The sequence below is a fragment of the Dendropsophus ebraccatus genome, chromosome 9 (assembly GCF_027789765.1).
Source record: "Dendropsophus ebraccatus isolate aDenEbr1 chromosome 9, aDenEbr1.pat, whole genome shotgun sequence".
NCBI lineage: Eukaryota > Metazoa > Chordata > Amphibia > Anura > Hylidae > Dendropsophus > Dendropsophus ebraccatus.
In genome coordinates, this window is record NC_091462.1 from 40970796 (window position 1) to 40994660 (window position 23865).

The following is a 23865-nucleotide window of genomic DNA, read 5'->3' on the forward strand; positions in this document are numbered from 1 at the left end:
CTCAAGCATGCTGGAGGCTGACCATTCAGCATATGAATACCAGTGGCTGAAGAAGTAGGATGCAGCCCCAGAGTCCAGGAAAACATGGATACAGCCATAGGCCACATACTCTAGTAGCACTCATCTCTATTCCCCATCTCTATTAAAGGGGTTGTCCAGCAAAAATCTTTTTCTTTCAAATCATAGTCATTTACTTCTATTTGAAATATTTAATGTAAAATGTACAAAAATATCAAGTCTTCCCATACCTATCAGCTGCTGTACATCCTGCAGAAAGTGGTTTTATTTTCAGTCTGACATTTTCTATGGGGATTCATAGAAAACAGAGGCAGAGTTCCTGTCTCGGTCAGAGATGTCAGCAGAGAGCACTGTGTCTGACTGAAAATAAAACATTTCCTGCATGACACACAGCAGCTAATAAGTATGGGAAGACTTGAGATTTTTTAATAGAAGTAACTTACAAATCTGGATAACTTTCTGATATCAGTTGATTTGAAAGAAAAAGATTTTCGCTAGACAACCCCTTTAACCCCTTAACAACATAGGGCGTATATTTACACCCTGATGCCGTTAAGGACATTCAGAGCGGGGCCACGCGGCGACCCCACTCTGAACCGCGGCGGTCCCGGGTGCCGCTTATAGCCCGGGACCGCCGGTATTAGCGGGCACGGTCCGATCGCCGTGCACGCTAATACAGTAATCAGATGCAGCTGTCAAACATGACAGCTGCATCCGATTACCGGACGCAGCACTTCCCTGGTGTCTAGTGGAGGAGATCGCTCCTCCGGGATGTTATCCCGGAGGAGCGATCTCCGTAACTGAAGCCGGCCGGGGACCGCTCCAAGATGGCGCCGTCCCCGGCTCGGCACTTATTTACATCCGGCTGCAGCAGCCGAAAGCAAACGAGTGCCTATCTCATGGATCTCTGCAGCATATCTATGCTGCAGAGATCTCAATGAGAGATCAAAGCACTTATACTAGAAGTCCCCTAGGGGGGCTTCTAGTATAAGTGTAAAAGTAAAAAAAAAAAATGTTGTTAATAGTAAAAAGCCCCCTCCCCTAATAAAAGTCTGAATCACCCCCCTTTTCCCAGGTTATAAATAAAAGTAAATAAATAAATAAATAAACAAACATGTTTGCTATCGCCACGTGCGTAATCGCCCCAAACTATTAATTAATCACATTCCTGATCTCACACGGTAAATGGCGTCAGCACAAAAAAATCCCAAAGTGCAAAATTGCGCATTTTTGGTCGCATCAAATCCAGAAAAATTGTGATAAAATGCGATCAAAAAGTTGTATATGCGCAATGAAGGTACCGATAGAAAGATCACATCATGGCGCAAAAAATTACACCCCAAACAGCCCCATAGACCAAAGGATAAAAGCGCTATAAGCCTGGGAATGGAGCGATTTTAAGGAACGTATATTTGTTGACAATGGTTTAAATTTTTTACAGGCCATCAGATACAATATAAGTTATACATGTTACATATCGTTTTAATCGTAACGACTTGAGGAACATATATAACAAGTCAGTTTTACCCCAGGGCGAATGGCGTAAAAACACATTTCCCCCAAATAAACAAAATGCGTTTTTTTTTTCAATTTCACCATACATTTATTTTTTTACTGGATTCACAGTGTACTTTATGCAAAAATTCAGCCTGTCACTGCAAAGTACAATTAGTGACGCAAAAAATAAGGGCTCATGTGGGTTGTGGGTTTCTAGGTGGAAAAATGCAAGTGCTATGACCTTTTAAACACAAGGAGGAAAAAACAAAAATGCAAAAATCGAAATTGTCTCTGTCCTTAAAGGGAACCTGTCACCCCCCTTGCCGGGGTGACAGGCTCCCAACCCCCGTTAGAGCCCCCTATACTCACCTAATCCCGCCGGGTCCCGCTTCTGGATCCGGTCGGGTGATGAAGATCTCAGCCGCTGCAGCCCGGCGCGCGCGCTGAGAGATGAGTCCAACGCTCATAGAGAATGACAGGAGAGTCCAGCGCTCTGTTTTTCCACCTAGATTAGGTGAGTATAGGGGGCTCTAACGGGGGTCGGGAGCCTGTCACCCCGACATGGGGGGTGACAGGTTCCCTTTAAGGGGTTAAAGGCAATGGCTAATGGAGCATGCTGGGAGTTGTAGTTTTGTAACCACTGATGCTATAGAAAAGTACAACTAGATCTGCAATGAATGTCATTGTTAAAAAAAAAAAAAAAGTGTAGAATGAAAATTAAACGGAATGTATAAATGCTGGTACGGCCGCACACCCGGATACTCCAGCTACGTGTCGCCTCCGGTCGCTATGACAACCAGCAGCTGTGCCGAGACGAGTCTGCAGTAGAACTCTACTGGCCAATCAGCGCGCGCCAGGACACGAGCCCCGCCCGGGGCCCACAATCCTGTGCGGCGGAGGCTTCTGAATACGGAGGTGGGCGGGGCCGAGAGTGTGCGGCGTCACAGCCCTGAGCGTCATCCTGCTGTGTACGGCCGCTTCCGGCTTATCTCACGCTGCTGTGCCGGCTCAGGACTGGAGGTAAGGAGCACTGCTGTGTGTGTGTCGGGGATCATTACATCACTGACATCCCGCATCAATGTACTCACTACTTTCATTACTGTCCCAGTGACTACTATTATACAAAGCAATGTTGTTGGTTGCTGTAATGCTACAGTACTGCAGGGGTAGGGAACTGTTGCAAAACTACAACTCCCATCATGCCTGGACAGCCAAAGCTTTAGCTTTGCAAAACATGATGGGAGTTGTAGTTTTGCAACAGCTGAAGAGCCAAGGTTCCCTACCCCTGCAGTAGCCACTCAACATCTGCACTATTATTTAAAGGGATATTCCAAGGCATCTCCTCTTTACAGAGTCTTGATCTGGGGCCCCCTGCCATCTGACACTTGGGGTCCCTGCACACATACAGGATCTGATGCTGTGTTCCATCATTTAGTTACATTGTTATCTGATTCTTTATGTGTGAATGGATCCTTAAAGGGATTGTCCAAACATGGCTTATTTCACTTTTGACATGTGAAAAGTTATTGATCGCAGCAAGTTTCAACATTGAGACCCGCTACCATTGGGAGATATAGCCAGGGCGACAGTGCCATCCGCTCCATGGCTGCTCACTAATTCTGACAGCGTAGCCTCATAAACTTACATTGTTGGAATTGGCCAATCAGGAGATACAGAGTGGATTGCGCTCTTTCCCCACCAATATCTCCTGATCCGTTGTGATCAATAACTTTTGACATGCCTGATGACATATCAAGTTATGTTATCAATAACAACAACCCTGGTCCTATTGATTTTCATGGTAAACTGCACTTTTTTTATGCTATTACACTGTAAAGCCCCAAGTTGCAATGGAGCGCTGGGCATAGGCGTGGCAATTATTTGGGCGGACGGTGGAATTTGCCGGCAAATATTATTGCGTCTATGAGACGGGCGGAACTTCAAGCGGAGGACGCCTAGCGGAATCCGCTGGAAGTCTCTGCATAAAATCCATAGTGTGTAGAGATGAGCGAACCTGGAACATGCTGGAGTCGATCCGAACCCGATCTTTCGGCATGTGATTAGCAGTGGCTGCTGAACTTGGATAAAGCCCTAAGGCTATGTGGAAATCATGGATATAGTCATTGGCTGTATCCATGTTTTCCAGACAACCTTAGAGCTTTATCCAACTTTATCAGCCACCGCTAATCAAATGCTGAACGTTCGGGTTGGACTCGAACCCGAACCCGGTTCGCTTATCTCTAATAGTGTGCATGTACCCTAACGCAGAGTAGTAAGTATTCATAACAGTGGATTTCCAACAACGGCACAGTCACCCCAGATTGTACAGATTTGTTGCTGCATACATTACATTTTATAATTCCACCTGGATATATATAATGTCGTGATATGACCCTTATACCCCATCACTGTCTCTATCATAGAATGTTATACAATAAGCAAATGAGACTAGTTAATGTTAAAAATTTTCTCTTTATTAGTTAAAAACAATAGAATACAATGCAAATAATAAATACGTATGCAAATAATGTTCATATAGATCAGATAGTCAGGAAGTAATGGCATATACATCTCTTACATGTACATCTCTTACATGTATTGCCCCTAATATACAGAGCTGTATCCAAACTTAGACAGAAGTTACAGCCTATCTATTGTGGGAAACACAGGCCTCATATTATATCACACACTGACATTTAAAGTGGGGAAATACATGTAGAGTAAAGAGATGTATATCCCATCCGTCCTGACTATCTGATCTAACACCTTTAAAGGAAGGCAGAATTCAGTAATATTAGCCATTACATGATCCCTTACAGTCACCTTCTGAGAAGTAGCCTCTGGTTCCTGGGAAAACACTGTGCTGGGTGCTGGTCATATGCAAAGTCCCTGCCCATTGAGCTGATGTGTATACATAGGTAGGCAAATCAAATACAATAGTGTCGCATGGGTATTATGATCTATTTACTTTAAGGATAACATAGTTATAATCTCTGGCTAAGCGAGGAGTACTGATCCGACCTGTATATAGTTATAGAAATGGGAGTATTACAGTCATGTCAGTGGGTGAGCGGTCATGGTGGGGTATGCTGTATCCAGCAGCTGCTCACCCCTCCATTTGTCATAGGATTACCAGCATATGGGAAGTTCCTTATGGCAAATGGCCAAATCTCTTTGATTGGTAGCATCAGCTGGCCACTAACTATCCCATGTCATATAGCAGTATAAGGGTCCATTTACACAGAAAGATTATCTGCCAAAGATTTGAAGCCAAAACCAGGAACAGACTATAAACAGAGAACAGGTCATAAAGGAAAGCCTGAGATTTCTCCTCTTTTCAAATCCATTCCTGGCTTTGGCTTCAAATCTTTGGCAGATAACCTGTCAGATAATCTTTCTGTGTAAATGGACCCTTAGTGTACCATGAATGGCCGCAGCTGACATTGTGAAGATGACGCAGTTGTGTGACTAATGGTGCGTTTACACAGAGAGATTTATCTGACAGATTTCTGAAGCCAAAGCCAGGAACAGACTATAAACAGGGTGTAAGACATAAAGGAAAGACTGAGATTTCCTGTCTCTTCTCTTCCATTCCTGACTTTGGCTTCCAAAATTGGTCAGATAAATCTTCCTGTGTAAACGTACCATAAAGCAAGCATCCTATTAGTGTCACACAATCCAGCCCTGCACTAAGCTGCACCTGCAATGTGTTTCACACAAATTAAAAAAATGCATCTAATCCACAATTTTTATTTCCCTCCATGTTTAGCCCCCAAAGGATCCGCACAGCAGCAGCACCAGTCGTGCTCCGAAGTAGACGACGCCGTCATGAAAAATCACTAAGATCCAAACCCAAATAAACTGTCCGCCACAGACACATTAGAATTATAATATAAACACGATGGATCCTTTAATTGCAAGAACTGGTAACCTGCGGAGTCTAGTCCTGTGCTGTATCATCTTATCATTGGCCTTGCTGGTCTGCACGGATGAGGACTACTACGGGTTACTGGGCATATCCAGGGCATCCAGTAGCAGAGAAATTAGACAAGCTTTTAAGAAGTTAGCGCTAAAGTTACATCCTGACAAAAATCAGGTCAGTATTGTTCCCTTTCATTGAAAGACAATGTCACTTTGTAACAGTCGGCTTACTTTAGGCACAAAGGCCCAGATTTATCAAAGGGTTAGAGAAACTGGTGTAAACTGCCCACAGCAACCAATCACAGCTCAGCTTTCATTTTACAGGAACTGAACTCTGAGCTTTGATTGGTTGCTGTTATCAGTTTGCGCCAGTGCGCTTTTGCACCTTTAAAGGGTGACATAAATTTGCCATAATTTACTTCTTCTTATACTTATCAGCTGCTGTATGTCCTGCAGAAAGTTGTATTTTTTTTCAGTCTGGAGAACAGGAGTGGTTTTCTGGTTCAATGTTTTTATTAGGTTTTTAAGAACATATTACAAAAGAGACGTTTTCTATGGGAATTTGCTGCTGCTCTGGACAGTTCCTGACATGGACAGAGGTGGCAGCAGAGAGCACTGTGTCAGACTGGAAAGTATACACAATTTCCTGCAGGACATACAGCAGCTGATAAGTACTGGAAGACCTGGGATTTTTTAATAGAATTAAATTATAAATCTCTGGTACCAGTTGATTTGAAAGAACAACCCCTTTAATCTGCACCATAGGCATACAGTATCACATTATAGGCTATACCCCTTTGTGTAGCTGATGAGTTTTCTCTAATGTAACACCCAAGCACCAAACCTGTTTTAGGGTACAAACACACACACACACCGTATACGCAGCGTATTTACTGCTGCGATACGCAGCAGATTAGATCTAAATAACTGAACACAGCATCAAATCTGCACCATCGTATCTGCTGCGTATACGGTGTGTGTGTGTTTGTGTTTGTAACCTTAATGCAATTAGCAATGTGGGAAAGGATGTTGGAATCCAGCTCCCATTACCATCTAAATAGACGGCAGTGCTACTCACCAGCTTCCTACAGACTAGCACTCTGCTAACTTTTGCCTTGTTACAGCTGCCGCCCATGTAAATGTGGTTGTGTGTGTATTGTGCAAATAGCAGATGTTTGCTGCAGAACACCCAGAAGCTGTTGCAGATAGGTAGCACCCTCTATCTTTCACATGCACAACCTCCTAACATGGAAATGTCACTTTGAATTATATTTCCATGAATATCATCTTCCAGCTTGTGCAGGTTCCTTTCTTACATATGAGCTTGTGGTGATGTCACTTAGCTGGCTCTGTAATGCATGTTACACCCTTCTACACGTGTCCCTATTGTGCTTATGTTTAACCGAGTGGTAACATCATGTTCTTATAAAGGACGTTGTCATATATCCCTGTACTGCCTGGTAATAAGGATATGGTTACAGATTACCCTGCTGACCTACACAGAGGTTACACATCTCAGTCACATGCTGGAATGACTGAAATGGGAATTGCTGCAACTTTGTATTTAGAAATGTTAAGGCTACGTGTCCACTTCGGGAACAGAACAAAGGCGCTAATAATGAGCATGATTGTTATTAGCGGCCGATATGTTCACAAAGTGGGAACATAACCTAAAAGTCTAACGTTGCATGGATAGTATTGCACAGGTGTCACTCAGGCCCTCCAGCTGTTGCAAAACTACAATTCCCATCATGCCTGCGAAGGCGGACGGTGGAGCAGAGCGGCACACCTCCCGGCAGGCATATAGCGGCAGGGGATGGATGGGAAATCCCAGCAGGCATATGGCGGTGGAGACATGTGGGGGGAGCAGAGCCGCACACGTTGGGGCGGACGGGGAGCAGAGCGGACAGGCCGGGGGAACAGGAGGCATGTCGCAGGGCAGACGGGGAGCGGGGAGGACAGGCCGGGGGAGCAGGAGGCGCGTAGCAGGGGAAATGTGCAGAACGGGGAGCAGAGAGGCGATCCGGTATGCAAATTCTATGTTGCAGTGGGAAATGATAGAGTTCATTCCATCATTTCCCTGAAAGGGGTCAGTGATTTCATCAAATCCCTAGGAAAATCATGAAATGAAAATCATGAAACGGTCATTTCATCATTTCCCGGGATTTGAACAAATCCCTTTGTGATTTAATTCTATCATTTCACTGCAACATTTACATCTTACGCACACTGCTATTCTTAAGTGCAGATTTAGGGCCCTATTCCACCGGACGATTATCGTTCAGATTATCGTTAAATCGTTCGAATATAAACGATAATCGTTCGGTTGAAATGCAGTTAACGATTAACGAACGAACGACAAAACGTTGATCGCTTTATAAGACCTAGACCTATTTTTATTGTTGCTCGTTCGCAAATCGTTCGCATTAAATAAGACGTCGTTCGCAATAGATACGAACGCGATAGCGAATAAATAGCGAAGAAAAACGATCGCAATTACGATCATAAGTAACGATTATCGTTCCATGGAAATGAGTGAATGTTTTCAGGTCTTTCGCAATAGCGGTCGTTTGAGATCGTTAACGATTATGCAAACGATAATCGCCTGGTGGAATAGGGCCCTTAATCATGGCTGCAGGGTACTTTTAATAGGGAATGATGAAAGTTGTTAGATTCTGTTCCATTAGACAGTTCTTATAGTATGAAAGTTTTAAAGAGATCATTGATACAAAAAAAAAATTTTTTTTAACTGTGTCAGAAAGTTTTACAGATTTGTAAATTACTTGTTTTTTAAAATCTTAAAAACTTTTCAGAGCAGTAGAGGTTTTCTGTGGGGATTTGTCACTTCTCTGGACAGTTCCTGTCACAGATTGAGGTGGCAGCAGAGATTTATCAAACATGGTGTAAAGTGAAACTGGCTCAGTTGCCCCTAGCAACCAATCAGATTCCACCTTTCCTTCCTCACAGACTCTTTGGAAAATGAAAGGTGGAATCTGATTGGTTGCTAGGGGCAACTGAGCCAGTTCTACTTTACACCAGTTTGATAAATCTCCCCCCATGTGTGAACAAAGTCTTAAAGGGGGCTTTTAGGCTTAGAAAAACACATCTGCTTTCTTTCATAAACAGCACAACTCTCGACTTCAGTTTGGTTGTGGGCTTTGCAGCTTGCTTCCAGTCAAGTGTTTGAAGCTTAATTGTAATACCACACACAACCTGAGGACAAGTGTGGTGCTGTTTTTGCAAAAAAGTAGCTGTGCTTTTTTAATGTTTGCTCAGCTGGTTTATTATGTTTAAAGTAGCCATTTATCTTCAGCTTTGCAACTCCTGCCAGTATTTGGAGTATTATTATAATGGTGGATGGGTGTTGGGTATAGTCTGATCTATATAGTTACCCTTATAGTTGCACATGTATGATTTGTTTCTGATCTTTCTAGAATGATCCGAGTGCACACGACAAATTTTTGAAAATAAACCGAGCTTATGAAGTGTTAAAAGACGAAGATCTGCGAAAGAAGTATGATAAATATGGGGAGAAAGGGCTGGATGAGAACCAAGGAGGCCACTATGAGAGCTGGAGCTTCTACCGATATGACTTTGGTATGGTGTCTGGCCTTCTTTTCACTCTTGATCTTTCTTTTTCTTACTGGATGCAAATCTCCCTATATTACTTGTTGTTAACACATCCCAGACTAGAAAAAGTAGCTCCCCTGTGTAGAGAGCGGTCATGCTCCCCTACCCAGCAGGATGTAGATGAGGAACTCTCCGCTCATTGCAGCTTGTCTGTCACAGTTCAGTAACCCTTCCATTGTTAGACTGGTTTACCTCCTTATATTAGAGAGTGAAAATACAGGCCGATTCAGTGTGATATTTACTATAAATGTCATGAAAACCAGAATATGGGGAAAATAAGTAACTTACACAGGGGGTATGCAGCACAGGTTGAGAGGGTACATGGCAGGCTTAAAAAAAAAAAAAAAAACTGCTGGGGTGTACGCAGGTATACCACCACCATCTGTACTGCCCCCACCATAAAACCTGTGAACCATTGAACTACCTGTGTTTAGTCATATTATAGGTATTTTTTTGATACTAGTATTAATCTGTACATCAGAATATTCATAAAGTAAAAACCTTAAAAATATTCCTTATTTTATTTATTGTGAATAATTATAATCTAAACTCAGTTTATTGTACTCAGGCAGCAAACGCTCTGATCATGGTCAATATAGTAAATAGAAATCTAGATAAAAACGAAGCAACACCAACGTAAGTTAAAATTGTTTATTCTTAAAAATAGCAATATGCAACATCGTAATGAAATATTACCGGCCCTTTAATGAATAATAGATCCGGTAACTCAGGTCTGCTGGAGACCGCAAAAAGTGCCGCAGTCATCACTACCCATCCTGATCTGAGAGTCACCAGACCTAAAGATCCAGAGGAAGGCGAAGAAAGCCCCCGGAGAGTTCTACATCAGGGGGGGGGGGGAAATTCCTTCCTGACCCCACAAGTGGCAATCGGATCTGATCTCCCTGGATTACGACTGGCCTACTGCATACAGCTGTATATATATAGCGTATATAGGATCTGGAGATTTCACCCTGTAATAAAAGAAAGATAGAGACAGAAATGCTGCACATTATTAATATTATTATTATTATTATTACATATACATCCAATATACAGTACATGGCCTGCTCCTAAGAGCTTACATTCTATCTGGTAATGGGGCCCTTTCCAAACTAATATTTACAGTACATGTCCTGCTCACAGAGTTTATAATCTAATATTTAAGACAATCTATGCTCCTATGAGCTCACAGACTCGTACAGGCTCTCCTCACAGGCTAATATATAATACGTGACTGCCCTGAAGAGCTTACAATCTAATGTACACTTCAATACCCCACTCCTAAGAACTTGCACTGTAATGTACCATACAGATGTCACCAGTGTTATCATGAACACCGCAAAGCATTTCATGGTAACACAAGCTACATGTGTAGAGTTCCTACCGCAAGAGCTTAAACTCTTAATACACAAACCAACCTTTATTCTGCCACATAGCAGGTGTACAACAGAGAGGGGGCTGTCTGGAGAAGAACCGCCATTTTAAAGCGGTTTTCCAGGGAATAATGGCATATCCTGTGCATTGACAATCACTCAGCTTTCCCTGGTAAATCTCTTTCAGACCAGGTTCACACATGTGCCTCAGGAACGTAACTGATTGATCATCAGTTACAGCTCAGACCCCAGCCTCCCATGGCAAGGTGCAGAAGGTCCCACCCAACCCTGGCTGCAAAGGGGACATTTATTAACCTACAAGTAGACATGTATCTGGCTGCAAGAGGGGGAGGTATATGGCTCCAAGGGAACTTGTCTCTGGCTTCAGGGGAAGGTATCTGGCTTTATGAGGTCTTGTATCTGGCTACGGGTGTGTGTGGGAGGGTTACAGCCGGTATCTGGCTGCAACGGGGGTGGTATCTGGTATGGAGGGGTTGTATCTGACCCAAGGGGATTTGCATCTGGCTACAGGGGTTAGAGGTAAATTGGCTGGTGTCCGAAAGTTGTATAGATTTGTGATTTACTTCTAGTCTAAAAAAAATCCTCAATTCCTCCAATACTTATCAGCTACTGTATGCCTTGTAGGAAGTGGTGTATTCTTTCCAGTCTGACACAGTGCTCTCTGCTGCCACCTCTGTCCATGATAGGAGCTGTCCAGGGCAGCACCGAATCCCCATAGAAATCCCCTCAGAAATAGAGCACTGTCTCAGACTTAAAAAAAGAATGCACCACTTCCTGCAAGACATACAGCAGCTGATAAATACTAGAGGGCTTTTCAAATACATCACAAATGAAAATTCAGAGTACCCTGGTGCTTGTGGCAAACATAAAAATACAGAGAAATTCCACCTAAAATGATGCAGTATCTTCTCATCTTCCCGTACACAGGCCCAGAAACCAGGCCTATTTTGCTTGAGGACAGCCATAAAGCTATATATATATATATATATATATATATATATATATATATATATATATAATAGCCAGCATCCCAGCTGCCACATACAGGCCAGACTGGCGGGGTCTTTCATCCGGAGATCACAGATCCCAGAGGTGGCAGCCTCCTCTATCAGACTTTTATGCCATAAATGTTCCAGATGGGAATACCCCTTCAAGTGGGCAAATCTTGTCCTTGTTTCATGCTAAAAACCACAGGAAGACTGTAATGCAACCCTAATGTTTCTCTATGGGTCATTCTGCGATAGGTAAAGGGTCATCCGTGACTTTGTTTCTCATAGTGAACATTAAGGACCCAGCACATTATTGGGGCAATATTACAACAATAAATGGGTGACCCAAATCATACAAGGTTATATCACTATATGTTAGCATCTCCCCTTTTATATGCTGCTCTAAACAATGCTGGTCTTCAAGCTTGTACAAAGCACCTGCCTGTGAACAACCACTGCACCAATGATGGATGGAAACACAAAGAATACCTTCTATACCTATGTTTTGTTTTATCCTTCCTTTTAGGTATTTATGACGATGACCCTGAAATTTTCACTTTGGATAAAACTGAATTTGGTAAGTGTGCAGTGTATTTCTACTTACTTAACGCTTTACAGGTGGTCACTCCTTATAGGAAACCATCCCTCCATTGTGCTGTATGGAGCTGGGGACAGATGGATGAAGGTATGATTGTAGGATAAAGTTATACAAGGGTTTTTCTCTTACCATGGAGATGGTCCAAAACAAGACCCAAATCTAAACCTATTGCAATATGACTTAAAGCATTACAGACAAGTTACTGATCGCACTGAGTCTCAGGCTGTGATCCCCAGATGCAGCCGGAGAGAGAGCATAGCAGTACGCCTGTTGGCCAGAGAGGGGAGCAGTCTTTTGTTTAATAGACTGTAATGAAGTAATAGTCAGATTTGATTCACAGCTGGAAGAGACTTTACTCCCCTCGGCTGGATCCTGAGACCTGTTGCGATCAGTGACTTTCGATAAGTCTGATGACATTTCAAAAGTCACCACAAATGATAGTAAAGCCCCTGTTACACAGAGCGATCAGCAGGAGCAAGCAAATGCTGACCTGTCAGATCAGAGCTCGCTTGCTCCTCATTCCTTGGCGCTATTACGCACGCTGACAGCAAGCGGGTAAGTTGGGGGGGGGGGCAATTTTAGATCATCTGGGGAGCCCATAGGAGATAGTGACTGTCCTAGTCATTAGTCTTTCAACATGTTGAAAGACAACGATCAGCCAACGTCGTGCATGGCCGTAATGGCCGAAAATTGGAGAAATACGGCCTATAATCGCTTTGTGCAATAGGGCCTTAAAGGGAACCTGTCACCATGAAAATGCTACCCAAGCTATCAGCATTGTGTTATAGAGCAAAAGGAGCTAAGCAGATTTATATATAGTTTTATGGGAATAGATTTATTATAACTTTTAAATTATTGATTGAAATCTCTGATGTTTCCAGGCTAAAGATTCCAGTCCATTCAGTGACACCACCCACTGGACTTCTTAACACAGAATGAGCAGGGATTGCAGTCAACATGTTACAAGTTATACTGAATCTTTCCCACAAAGATATATATCAATCTTCTTAGTTCTTAGATAACATTGTCTTGGTAAAAGGTTCTCTTTAAGGCTTTGATTTTCTAGGACAGTAGAGATCACCTTCCCTGATACTGGTATACCTACAAAATAGTTCTCAAGACGTTTACCATTGACTCCTCTGTGTTCTGTAGATGGAGCTGTAAACTCAGGAGAAGTTTGGTTTGTTAATTTCTATTCGCCCGGATGTTCTCATTGTCATGACCTTGCACCAACGGTAAGTTAACCTACTTATTGTATTTTATTTCTCATATTATCTCCCTTTTAAGAGTAGAGTCTCTTGATAACCTTTTTATGATTTCATTTTGCAGTGGAGAGAATTTGCTAAAGAAATGGATGGACTTATCCGAATTGGCGCTGTCAACTGCAGAGATGAAAGGATGCTTTGTAGAAGTCGGGGGATCAATAGTTATCCGAGTCTCTATATCTTTAAAGCTGGAATTGTGAGTCTCTAACCTTACAGGTTCATTACACACAAATTATCTGAGCTTAAAGTTTTGGCATTTGTGCGGAGTGCGTTCAGTGTACTGATAATATAGTGTTAGAGGAAGCCTAAACTCCACCCCGAATGCCTGTTTGCAGTGTTTTTGTGCTTGTGATTTACAGAATCCAGTCAAGTACTTTGGGGACCGATCAAGAGAGAATTTGGTGAATTTTGCAATGAAATATGTGTCAAGTGCAGTAACAGAGCTATGGGCAGGTAAGGATACAACAGATGACAATAACCAAGCTGCTAAACTAGATCTGAAGTCTATCTCCTGATTTTATTATCATGTTTATGGCCTGTTCTCATTGATTTCTTATGGCAGTTGATTATTTATCCAACTTAGTTTAGATACAGAGTTGAAATAGGAAATTCTTTCGGGGGGGGGGGGGGGCTTACTAGGGACCCCCACAATCTTAAGACCTGGGAGTAGAATCTTCTTTTAAAAGAAGCATCAATTTGCATATGCAAGCTGCCACCCATTCATTGTGGCTGGAGCTTCTTGTCCATTTTTGGCACTCCATAGATAATGGAGTGGCAGTGATCCACCACTCAATTCAAACAAGACACTGCCTTATGCCAGAAAATTGCAATGATCGGACCTTCTGTGATGTGACACGTTTTCCCTATCCTGTAGGAGATTAGTAACTTAACTTTGAGTACCCCTTTACAGAAGAACTCCGGGCTGGGGTAATTTTTGGCAGACTGCCGGGGAGGAGGTAGGATAAAAGAAATAACATGGTCTCACCTCCCCCCGCCCCAGCACTGATGCTGGTAATCCGCCGCTCTGATCCCAGACGCTGCAATACATAGCTCAAAATCCCCGGTATAGGTAAAGGAGAATTCCGTGCTGGGTGATTTTTGGCAGAGTGCAGGGGAGAGATGAAAGGGAGGATAAAAAAAGTAACATGCTCTCACCTCCCCCAGTCCAGCACTGATGCTGTCATCCCGCAGCTCCAGTCCCCGGGCCGCTTCCTGGTAATAAAGTGGACCTGGGAAGTGCCATTTCAGGCCCGCTGAGCCAGTCAGCGACTGAGGTGGGACCCCGCTACGGCCGCTGACTGGCTGAGCGGGCCTGGCACATCACGTACCAGGTTCACTCTATTACCAGGAAGCAGCCGACGACCGGTGCTGCGGGATGACAGCATCAGTGCCGGAGTGGGGGAGGTGAGAGCATGTTAGTTCTTTCATCCTCCGGAATTCAACTTTGAGTCTCTCGATACAGGGAATTAGGAGCTATGTATTGGTAACACAAAACTGTGACTGCTATCAGGATTTAAAGGGGTTATCCAGCGCTACAAAAACATGGCCACTTTTCCCCCTCTCTTGTCTCCAGGTCATGTGTGGTTTGCTATTAAGCTCCATTTACTTCAATGGAACTTTGTTTAAAACACCAACCAATCTGGAGACAAGAGAAGGGGAAAAGAGGCCATGTTTTTGGTGCGCTGGATAACTCTTTTAAGGGTGGGTTCCCTCTGAAACCCCTTAATGACCCACAGTGGCATTAAAAAGGTTATTCAAGATTAGAAAAAAATACAACTATTTTCTTGCAAAAACAGCACCGCCCTTGCCCTCAGGTTGTGTGTGGTATTACAATTCAGCTCCATTCACTTCAATAGAACTGAGGTGCAAGACTACATCCAATACGATGTTCTCTTCTTTTGAATTTGTATTCTGCATGTGGAGTTGTCTTAATTCAGTTATGTACCAACCCTTTTGATGGATATATGTTCTCCATACAAGTACATCTCTACTAAATGTGAAACGTTAAAAAAAATCCAATAAAACATATTTAAAAAAATTAAGGAAAGGAGAGGTGCTCTTTGTAGAAGAAAACAGACATGGTAAGCTAAGCCTGGAAACTCCCTTTAAGCATGTATAGAGCAGGTGACTGCTTCTTTTAGCAACTGACAGACGCTGTCAGCAACAACTAGTGCGGAGTGCTAGCTCCGATGCCTTCCAATCTTATTTTACACAATGTACATAGGCAAAAAGGAGAGATATTTATTTCCTGCTAATACATACACACATAAATATCTACAAGTGACCTGTGAAAGGTTATCCTAAGTGACAGGTACACATTAAGTAGTAATCTAATACATTCAAGATGCAGTCAGAGCATTCCAAAAGAGCGTTTACAATCTTTCTTTAGACAGACTGTTTTTTCTGTGCTGATATTCACACTGTAAATATTTTTCCCGTTTGTATCAGGTAATTTCCGAAGCTCGCTTGAGAATTCCTTTGCGTCAGGGGTTGGCTGGCTGATCACATTCTGCGCTGACAGTGGAGGTAACTGAATCGCCCCATACAGTATGCAGCAGATATCTCTAGGTGTTCACACTTGAGACCTAATTTTTTCATATTTGTTTATATAATTGTTTAAAAAAAAAAAGAAAAAAAGTTTATAATTTTTAGTAGTATCAATGGATAGTTGCCTGCTGCCCTTTCAAGGATCCGGACAGATTTACTGTGGCAATCAGGAGAGAGCCGGAACATCGGTGGTCCAATGCACAAAGTTTATTGAAGATGCAGGCGCTCCACGGCGGATCAGGAATCCCCATCAAATAAAAGATGTGCATAAAATGCAAGACGTGTTTATTTACAGAGCGTCTTTTGAGGGGGAGGGGCCCTCTTCATCAGAAACTTTGCACATTGGACCTCCGATGTGCCGACTCTCTCCTATTCCTACTATACTTATATCTGTGATCGCTGGGGACACATTACAGCTACTTGCTCAGCTCCTTACTCTGCTTTGCCATGCCCTGGCTCCTCTGTCAGCTGCCTAAGGGTCCATTTACACAGAAAGATTATCTGCCAAAGATTTGAAGCCAACGCCAGAAACAGACTATAAACAGAGATTAGGTCATAAAGGAAAGCCTGAGATTTCTCCTCTTTTCAAATCCATTCCTGGCTTTGGCTTCAAATCTTTGGCAGATAATCTGTCAGATAATCTGTCTGTGTAAATGGACCCTAATGCTGGGTTTACACGAAACGATTATCGTTCGAATTTGCATGATAACGATCGAACGACGAGCGAGAGATCCTTCATTTTGATCTTTTATCCTGTTCTTAAATCGTGGTTCGCAAAAAATTCCCCAATCGTTTTGTGTAAACAGTTGTCGCGCAAAAGTCCGGCCACTCGCAGCCCAGCCCCCTGCTCGCAGCCCAGCCCCCTGCTCGCAGCCCAGCCCCCCGCTTATCCGCAGCCCCCTGCACCGGGTCGATCGCCGCCACCCCCGATCGCCGCCGCCGCTCTGATTGCCACCCCCGCCGCCGCTCTGATCGCCACCCCTGCCGCCGCCGCTCCGATCGCCCCCACCGCCCCGGCCATGAGCATACGTTACCTGCTCCGCGTAGCAGGTCTCCGAAATCCACTGATTGGCTGAAGAAGAGCCGTTTGAAATTCCCGCCTCCCCTCTTCAGCCAATCAATGCACCGCAGCACTGATTGGCTGAAGAGGAGCCGTTTGAAATTCCCCTCCCCTCTTCAGCCAATCAGTGCTGCCGTGCATTGATTGGCTGAAGAGGGGAGCCGGGAATTTCAAACAGCTCTTCTTCAGCCAATCAGTGCCGAAGAGGAGCACTGATTGGCTGAAGAGGAGCCGTTTGAAATTCCCGGCTCATCTCTTCAGTCAATCAATGCGCTGAAGAGGGGAGCCGGGGATTTCGAAGACCTGCTACGCGGAGCAGGTAATGTATGCTCGCGGCAGTGGGGGGTGGGGGGGGGTCGATCGGAGTGGCGATCGGGGCTGCGGTTGAGCGGGGGGGCCGGGCTGCAGGCGGGCCAGGCTGCGGGCGCGCGATCGCAAAACGATTTTTCCCTACGATATATCGTACCGTCTAAACGCTCATCGTTATGAAAAAAAAATCGTTACTCCGACATCGTTAATCGTATGATCGGGCCAATTATCGTTACGTGTAAACCCAGCATTACTCCCATGCATTCATGCTCGCTGAAATGCAGTTTCTCACAAATGTGAAATAAGTGGCTGCTATGTAAAGCCCACCTGTTACACCGACACTTGCTAATAGGTTTTATCATCGGAGTCTGAGTATTCAGGAGAATAGCAGGCTGCAGAGTGCTCTGCTTTTCCAATAATGATGGCACCAATTGTCATTGTACGTGGTCTGCCCAACTTCTGCTCTGGTCCTGTGGGATCGTACACACTGGAAAACATGGTGATTCTGGCAACAAATTAGGGAAGGAGGAATGGCTGCGGTAATCTGGGAGCAGATTTTTTTTGCAGTATTGCCATATATTGGGTTATATATTAATGCCAGGGAGTTATTTTCAGGCTTAAGAAATGAAATAAAAGAAAAATATCTTTTGTTCACTTGATTTGTGTTGATGTGCTCATCCGGGAACAGTGTTTGTAATAATTTAATTAGACCTATACACTATATATAATAATTTCAGTAAGGTCTACAGGTGTTATTAGAATGTATGACATATCCAGTGTTCTGAACAAGTCTCCTTCCTTTATTCCAGACTGCTTGTCCTCACAGACACGGTTAAAACTTGCCGGCATGTTGGTAAGTGAGTTACAAAGTTTTAATAGTGTGTGAAGCAATGTATATGAAGGGATGCTGTGGCTTTTTTCAGAATGAAGCTGCAGTGGTGCGTCTGTGTTACTAGGCCACTCATTGACTGTCTGCTGTCCGTCTTTCTTTGGTAGCTTCTATAGACATTAAATAGAGTGGAACTGCTCACATATGAATGGCACTCTTTTCTAGGGGATCCCAGAAGTCAGAACTCCCCCTGCTGTTATACACTTACCCCCCAATTCTGTGGATAGGGGATAAGTTAAAGAGGTATACCCATCTGGGATACATATGGCATATCCACGGGATATGCAAAAAGTGGCCTATAGATTCAAGTCCCCTGCTGGGCCACACACCTATCTTTAAATCAAGGGCTTTCTGACCCCCTCAAGCCTGTTTAACTAGTGATTAAAGTAAAAGGGAGTACAAGCAGGCATTGCAGCAGTTCATAGTCTTGGAAACTCCTCTCTGAATTAAAGCATTTTTCTATGCAATGGAAGCACAGATAGATATATGAAAGGTACCATGTGTCTCCTTGTCCTAACAGCTATCTAACAGTGAAAGCAGTTTGGGATGTGAATTACCTAACATTCACTATAAATATATTACCACCTTTTTATTGTGCTGCCAAAATCTTGCTTTTTTGTGACTTAGGATGGACTGGTGAGTGTGGGATGGATGGACTGTACCACTCAAGCCGACCTCTGTGATAATCTAGAAATCACCTCAGGCACCACAGCTTACTTTCCACCTGGAGCTAATCTTGGGAACAAAGAGAAGAGTGGCGTTCTGGTAACTAATATTTCACTACTGTTTACTTTTAATTGAACGTCTAGATATTTTTATATATTAACGCTCTTCTTGTTTTGTCTTCTTTTAGTATTTTAATTCATTAGACGCCAGAGAAATCTACAAAGAGGTGATGGATCATCTTCCAGATTTGGAGATGCTTTCTCCAGATGGCTTGAAGGTAAGCTGAGGCACATCGCTAAGGGTCCATTTACACAGAAAGATTATCTGCCAAAGATTTGAAGCCAAAGCCAGAAATGGATTTGAAAAGAGGAGAAATCTCAGGCTTTCCTTTATGACCTGATCTCTGTTTATAGTCTGTTTCTGGCTTTGGCTTCAAATCTTTGTCAGATAATCTGTCAGATAATCTTCCTGTGTAAATGGACTATTAGACTAATTAATAGTTCAGTCATTGAGAAGAAAAGAATAGGTTATACGCTATCTTCAGGCTATCCTCAACCTGAAATGAAAGTTGGCAAAACCTGTTTCCTTAATTGTATGCTCTTATTGGCTATGGATATAAATTTTTTTATAGTATTGATGTGTATGCATTATGGTGCAAAACTTTATTACAGTTTTTCTTAGTTTCTCTTCTACAGCCACTGCAGATTGCTGTGTGAGCTCTGTACTTATACACAGCCTATATGATTCCGCCTTGCAGACTGCCTTGTATCTGCTTTCCTCTCTTTGTCCAGCCTGTGTGAGCTGCCCCTCAAGGATTTTCTCCGTTCTGTCCACAATCTAAACTAGTGTGTAATTCGCCTCCTCTCTGTTTCTATCACCAAGTCTGAGAGAGCAGAAAATCTGTTGGATACATTTCCTATGTTTCTCTAACTAGCAGTTAAATGGTAGGAAATTTTTAATGAAGACTATTTAGAAAGTTGCTTCATTTTGCATTCTGGAATCAAATAAACAATGGGAAAAAAATAATGCAACAGTGTTTGTAGCCTTTAACTGCTATAGGCCCCAATAGGAAGAATTTAAATAGGCCCCCTCTGTATTAAATTGCTTATGCCTATAGTGTATTAAGTCCTTTATGCAAAGAAAAAACAATATTGCTATCTTGGAAGAGGAGATTTAATGTGTAGGTGTCTTTATCCTGGACGGACAGACATATTGCGAAACACACAGAGGAGCAGCTGCCTGGGAACAAGCATGCTATATATACATGAAGTGTATATGAATCACAGAGATTTGCATTGGAAATACAGTATTATAGTGTCAGGCCCTGTTCACATTTGCATTGTCCTTTCCATTTTAAGTTTTAATAGTTTTTATTGGGATTTTACATTTTGAAAATACAGTAATACAACAGAAGTCAAGATAATCTGTAAAGCTGAGAACATAGAGAAATTTAGCTATGTACATTGGCAAATAACTAGTCTTTGGTATCAAAACACAAACAAAAACCTTAAACTGGAATCAAAGAAACCCCAGTATTCCGCAAACCTTCAATATTAAAATAGAGCCCAGCTAAAGTCTCTATATCAGTCGTCAACGGTCTCCAAGACCAGTCTAGGACCAGTCTAGGAGAGACAATGGGGCCTTGACCTCTACTCATTATATAGTAATGCTAAAGTACTGTATAAGGCCTAGACTGTGTCCATTTAGGCTTGAATACTATGTTCATATACAAATGTGGTGTTCGTTGCCACCACCACTTCCTCTAAGGAGGGCGGGGTAGGGTCTTTCCAATGGCGAGTTACAACCAACTTCCCCAATATGAAAAGTTAGCATGTTAAAGGGCGGTATGGGTATGGAATACAATCAAACCCAATACACAAAAGCACTAGGGATGGTGCTTTTGCACTATATGGCCAGGTAAGATACCCTCAATTAAATCTTTAAACGCTTGCCAGTAGGGTTGAATCTTTGGGCAAGTCCATAAAATTTGAAGGAGCACTCCTCTCCAGCATCTATCTGAGACATCTGGATAGATTTTAACCAGTTGTGTAGGAGTATGGTACCACCGTAACAGTTGTCCTTTCCATTTTATGTCTTGCCAAGAAAACTAAAATTCTGTAATTCTGCGACAGATTGTAGACATTTTTTTTTTTTTAGGTTTAATTGACAATAATTCCATATTTGTTGTATTGTACATTGCATAATATAAGACAAACGTCTGATGGGATTTTTCCTCCTTTAAGGACAGGTTAACTTATCATCGATGGCTTATATTCTTTACTTACGGACATGACCGAGAGCTCTATCTCCCAGAATTCAAGAAGCTCAATGTTTTATTGCGTGGGGATCATGTCCAGGTAAGTGACCTGCATATTAGTAGTTTTTGTTTTGTTTATTTATACTGTCATGTTTTTTTTTTCCCAGTAGTATTCACAGATTGGTATTAACTAGGGCTGGGCGATAATGGCCTAAATCAATATCGCGGTTTATCGTACATGTAGCCGCAGTAACGATAAATTGAACGATTATGGCACGCCCCTTTTAAAAGCCACACCCCTTTTGAAAACCCCATTTTCCGATGGTAATACAAACGTGAATTTATTCCATATAACAATGTGCAGCAAACTTCATAAGTAATACACAACATTTTGGCATCTCCTAGTGCCACTTGAAAATGGGAATAGGAGATGCCAAAACGTATATTACTTGTGAAGTTTGCTGCACATTGTTATATGGAATAAATTCACGTTTTCACGTTTGTATTACCATCAGAGTATTTTTTACTAGCTGATTTTTTACGTCTGCTGGCACCCACAGTTCAATTAGTGTGCTGCCTATATTTTTTGCTATATCTATCTATCTATCTATCTATCTATATATATATATATATATATATATATATATATATATATATACATACATACATATAAACATATATATATATATATATATATATATATTTTTATACAGTGTGTGTGTATATAGATAGATAGATAGATAATAGGCGAGAGAGATAGATAGGAGACAGATACATAGATAGATACATAGATAGGAGATAATAGATAGATAGATAGAGATAGATACATAGATAGATAGGAGATAGATAGATAGATAGATAGATAGATAGATAGATAGATAGGAGATAGATGTCTATCTATGTATCTATCTATCTCCTATGTATCTTTCCATCTATCTCCTATCTGTCTGTCTACATCTATCTGATATGTACCCCCAGTCACTGTCACGTGCTGTTCTGACCCCCCCTCTCCCGCACATACTGTTGTTGCAGGGGTCAGGTATAAGTCGGCACCTCCATGCTCCACCGGGCACTGCTCTCTCTCTCTCTCCCCCCCCCCTCCCCCCCGCACAGGAAGGAATCGTCTGCCCCCCATCACTCAGTGTTGCAGCACATATATCTGCCGGCAGCATCACCGGCAGATCGTCACACATGGCTGCTTTCAACACTGCCAAAAGATAACGGGACGCCGAGGATTCCTGTGCGGGGACAGAGTGCGGTGCCCGGTGGGGGGAGGATGTGCCGACCCATACCTGACACCAATTGTATGTACGGGAAAGGTGGGGGCAGGGCACACTGTGTAGCTTCCAGAGAAGCTAGGAGAAGTGAGTGAGCCGCCTGGCAGCAGCAGCAGCGCTGAGCACACAGCACGCCTGTGCGCAGCCTGTCAGATCTCCAGCCTTCCTCCTCAGGAAGATTAACAGAGGGGAGCAGAGCATGCGGCCGCAGGGTGAGGAGGAGGAGGAGGGAGGGGGGAAATACCGCAGATACCGTCCTGGCAGAGTTGAGGTCGGTTAACCGACGCCACAGACGGTATCGGTATTTTGACGGTATACCGCCCAGCCCTAGTATTAACCCTTTTACTGCCAAGTAGAATGGGATACAACATGACTTTAAGGGGGTTTGCCCAGGACAGACACTCATCTCCTATTCAGAGGATAGCGGATGAGTGACGGATCGGTGACTGTTTGGCCACTGGGACCTCTACCGATCATAAGTACAGGGGCCCTATGTCCCCCCTGTTTGGAGTTGTGTATTGGCAGGACAAGAAAGAGAAGTACAGCACTCGGCTGTCTTTATTTAGCGCATAGGGTTAAAGGGGTATTCTGCTGAAATGTAACTTTTAATATCTTGCTGCCCTGGTGCAGAACATAACAAACAGGCTACACTTACCTTTCCTGCATCATCTTTAGGTCCAGTGTGACATACATGTCTCACCAGTGATTGGCTGAGCAGGCTGTCACTGCGGGGGTGGGAATCTTTCATCTTCGACCCCAAGATGACCCGGGAAAGGTAAGAATAGTCTGTTATGTTTTGCACCTGGGCAGCAACATATTTAAAGTTTAATTTCAGCTGAATATCCCTTTAAGCCGTGTGATCCAGGGAAAACATGCAAACCCATCTTTTACTACTATTATTATTATTATTATTATTATTTCTAATGTATACCTTATTACTTATGGGTTGTAGTATGTATATGGTGTGTATATATACGGCATATATCTGTTCTGAATCTAATAAATCCTCTTGTCTATCTTTAAGGTTGGACGTTTTGACTGCCAGTCCCATCCATCTACCTGTAGTTCCCTGTATATACACAGGCCCTGTGTGGCAGCGTTTAAAGGGAAAGGCATCAATGATTTTGAGATCCATCATGGTAAGAATGAGGGGAAAATTAGGATTCTTTTAAGGCTGGGTTCACACTACGTATATTTCAGTCAGTATTGTGGTCCTCATATTGCAACCAAAACCAGGAGTGGATTAAAAACACAGGCTCTGTGCGCACAATGTTGAAATTGAGTGGATGACCGCCATATAACAGTAAATAACGGCCATTATTTCAATATAACAGCCGTTGTTCTAAAATAACAGCAAATATTTGCCATTAAATGGCGGCCATCCACTCAATTTCAACATTGTGTGAACAGAGCCTTTCTGTGTTTTCAATCCACTCCTGGTTTTGGCTGCAATATGAGGACCACAATACTGACTGAAATATACCTAGTGTGAACCCAGCCTTAGAGTGTAAATATCCCTCATCATTCTGCTCAGAATACCAATGCCTT

General features: G+C 42.8%; 1 protein-coding gene across 1 annotated transcript in view; it reads left to right on the forward strand.

Annotated features, from left to right (window-relative positions):
* Window positions 1–2441: 2441 nt before the first annotated feature.
* The window catches only part of DNAJC10 (DnaJ heat shock protein family (Hsp40) member C10), a 28411-nt gene continuing 6987 nt past the window's right edge, over window positions 2442–23865 (forward strand). The window contains exons 1-13 of the mRNA XM_069985189.1: window positions 2442–2535; window positions 5285–5611; window positions 8871–9033; window positions 11976–12026; window positions 13200–13282; window positions 13377–13508; window positions 13672–13765; window positions 15761–15838; window positions 18038–18081; window positions 18745–18882; window positions 18971–19060; window positions 21027–21140; window positions 23342–23456. Coding sequence (XP_069841290.1) covers window positions 5417–5611; window positions 8871–9033; window positions 11976–12026; window positions 13200–13282; window positions 13377–13508; window positions 13672–13765; window positions 15761–15838; window positions 18038–18081; window positions 18745–18882; window positions 18971–19060; window positions 21027–21140; window positions 23342–23456 — 1297 coding nt within the window. The 5' untranslated portion in view covers window positions 2442–2535; window positions 5285–5416. The remainder of the gene's footprint in view (window positions 2536–5284; window positions 5612–8870; window positions 9034–11975; window positions 12027–13199; window positions 13283–13376; window positions 13509–13671; window positions 13766–15760; window positions 15839–18037; window positions 18082–18744; window positions 18883–18970; window positions 19061–21026; window positions 21141–23341; window positions 23457–23865) is intronic.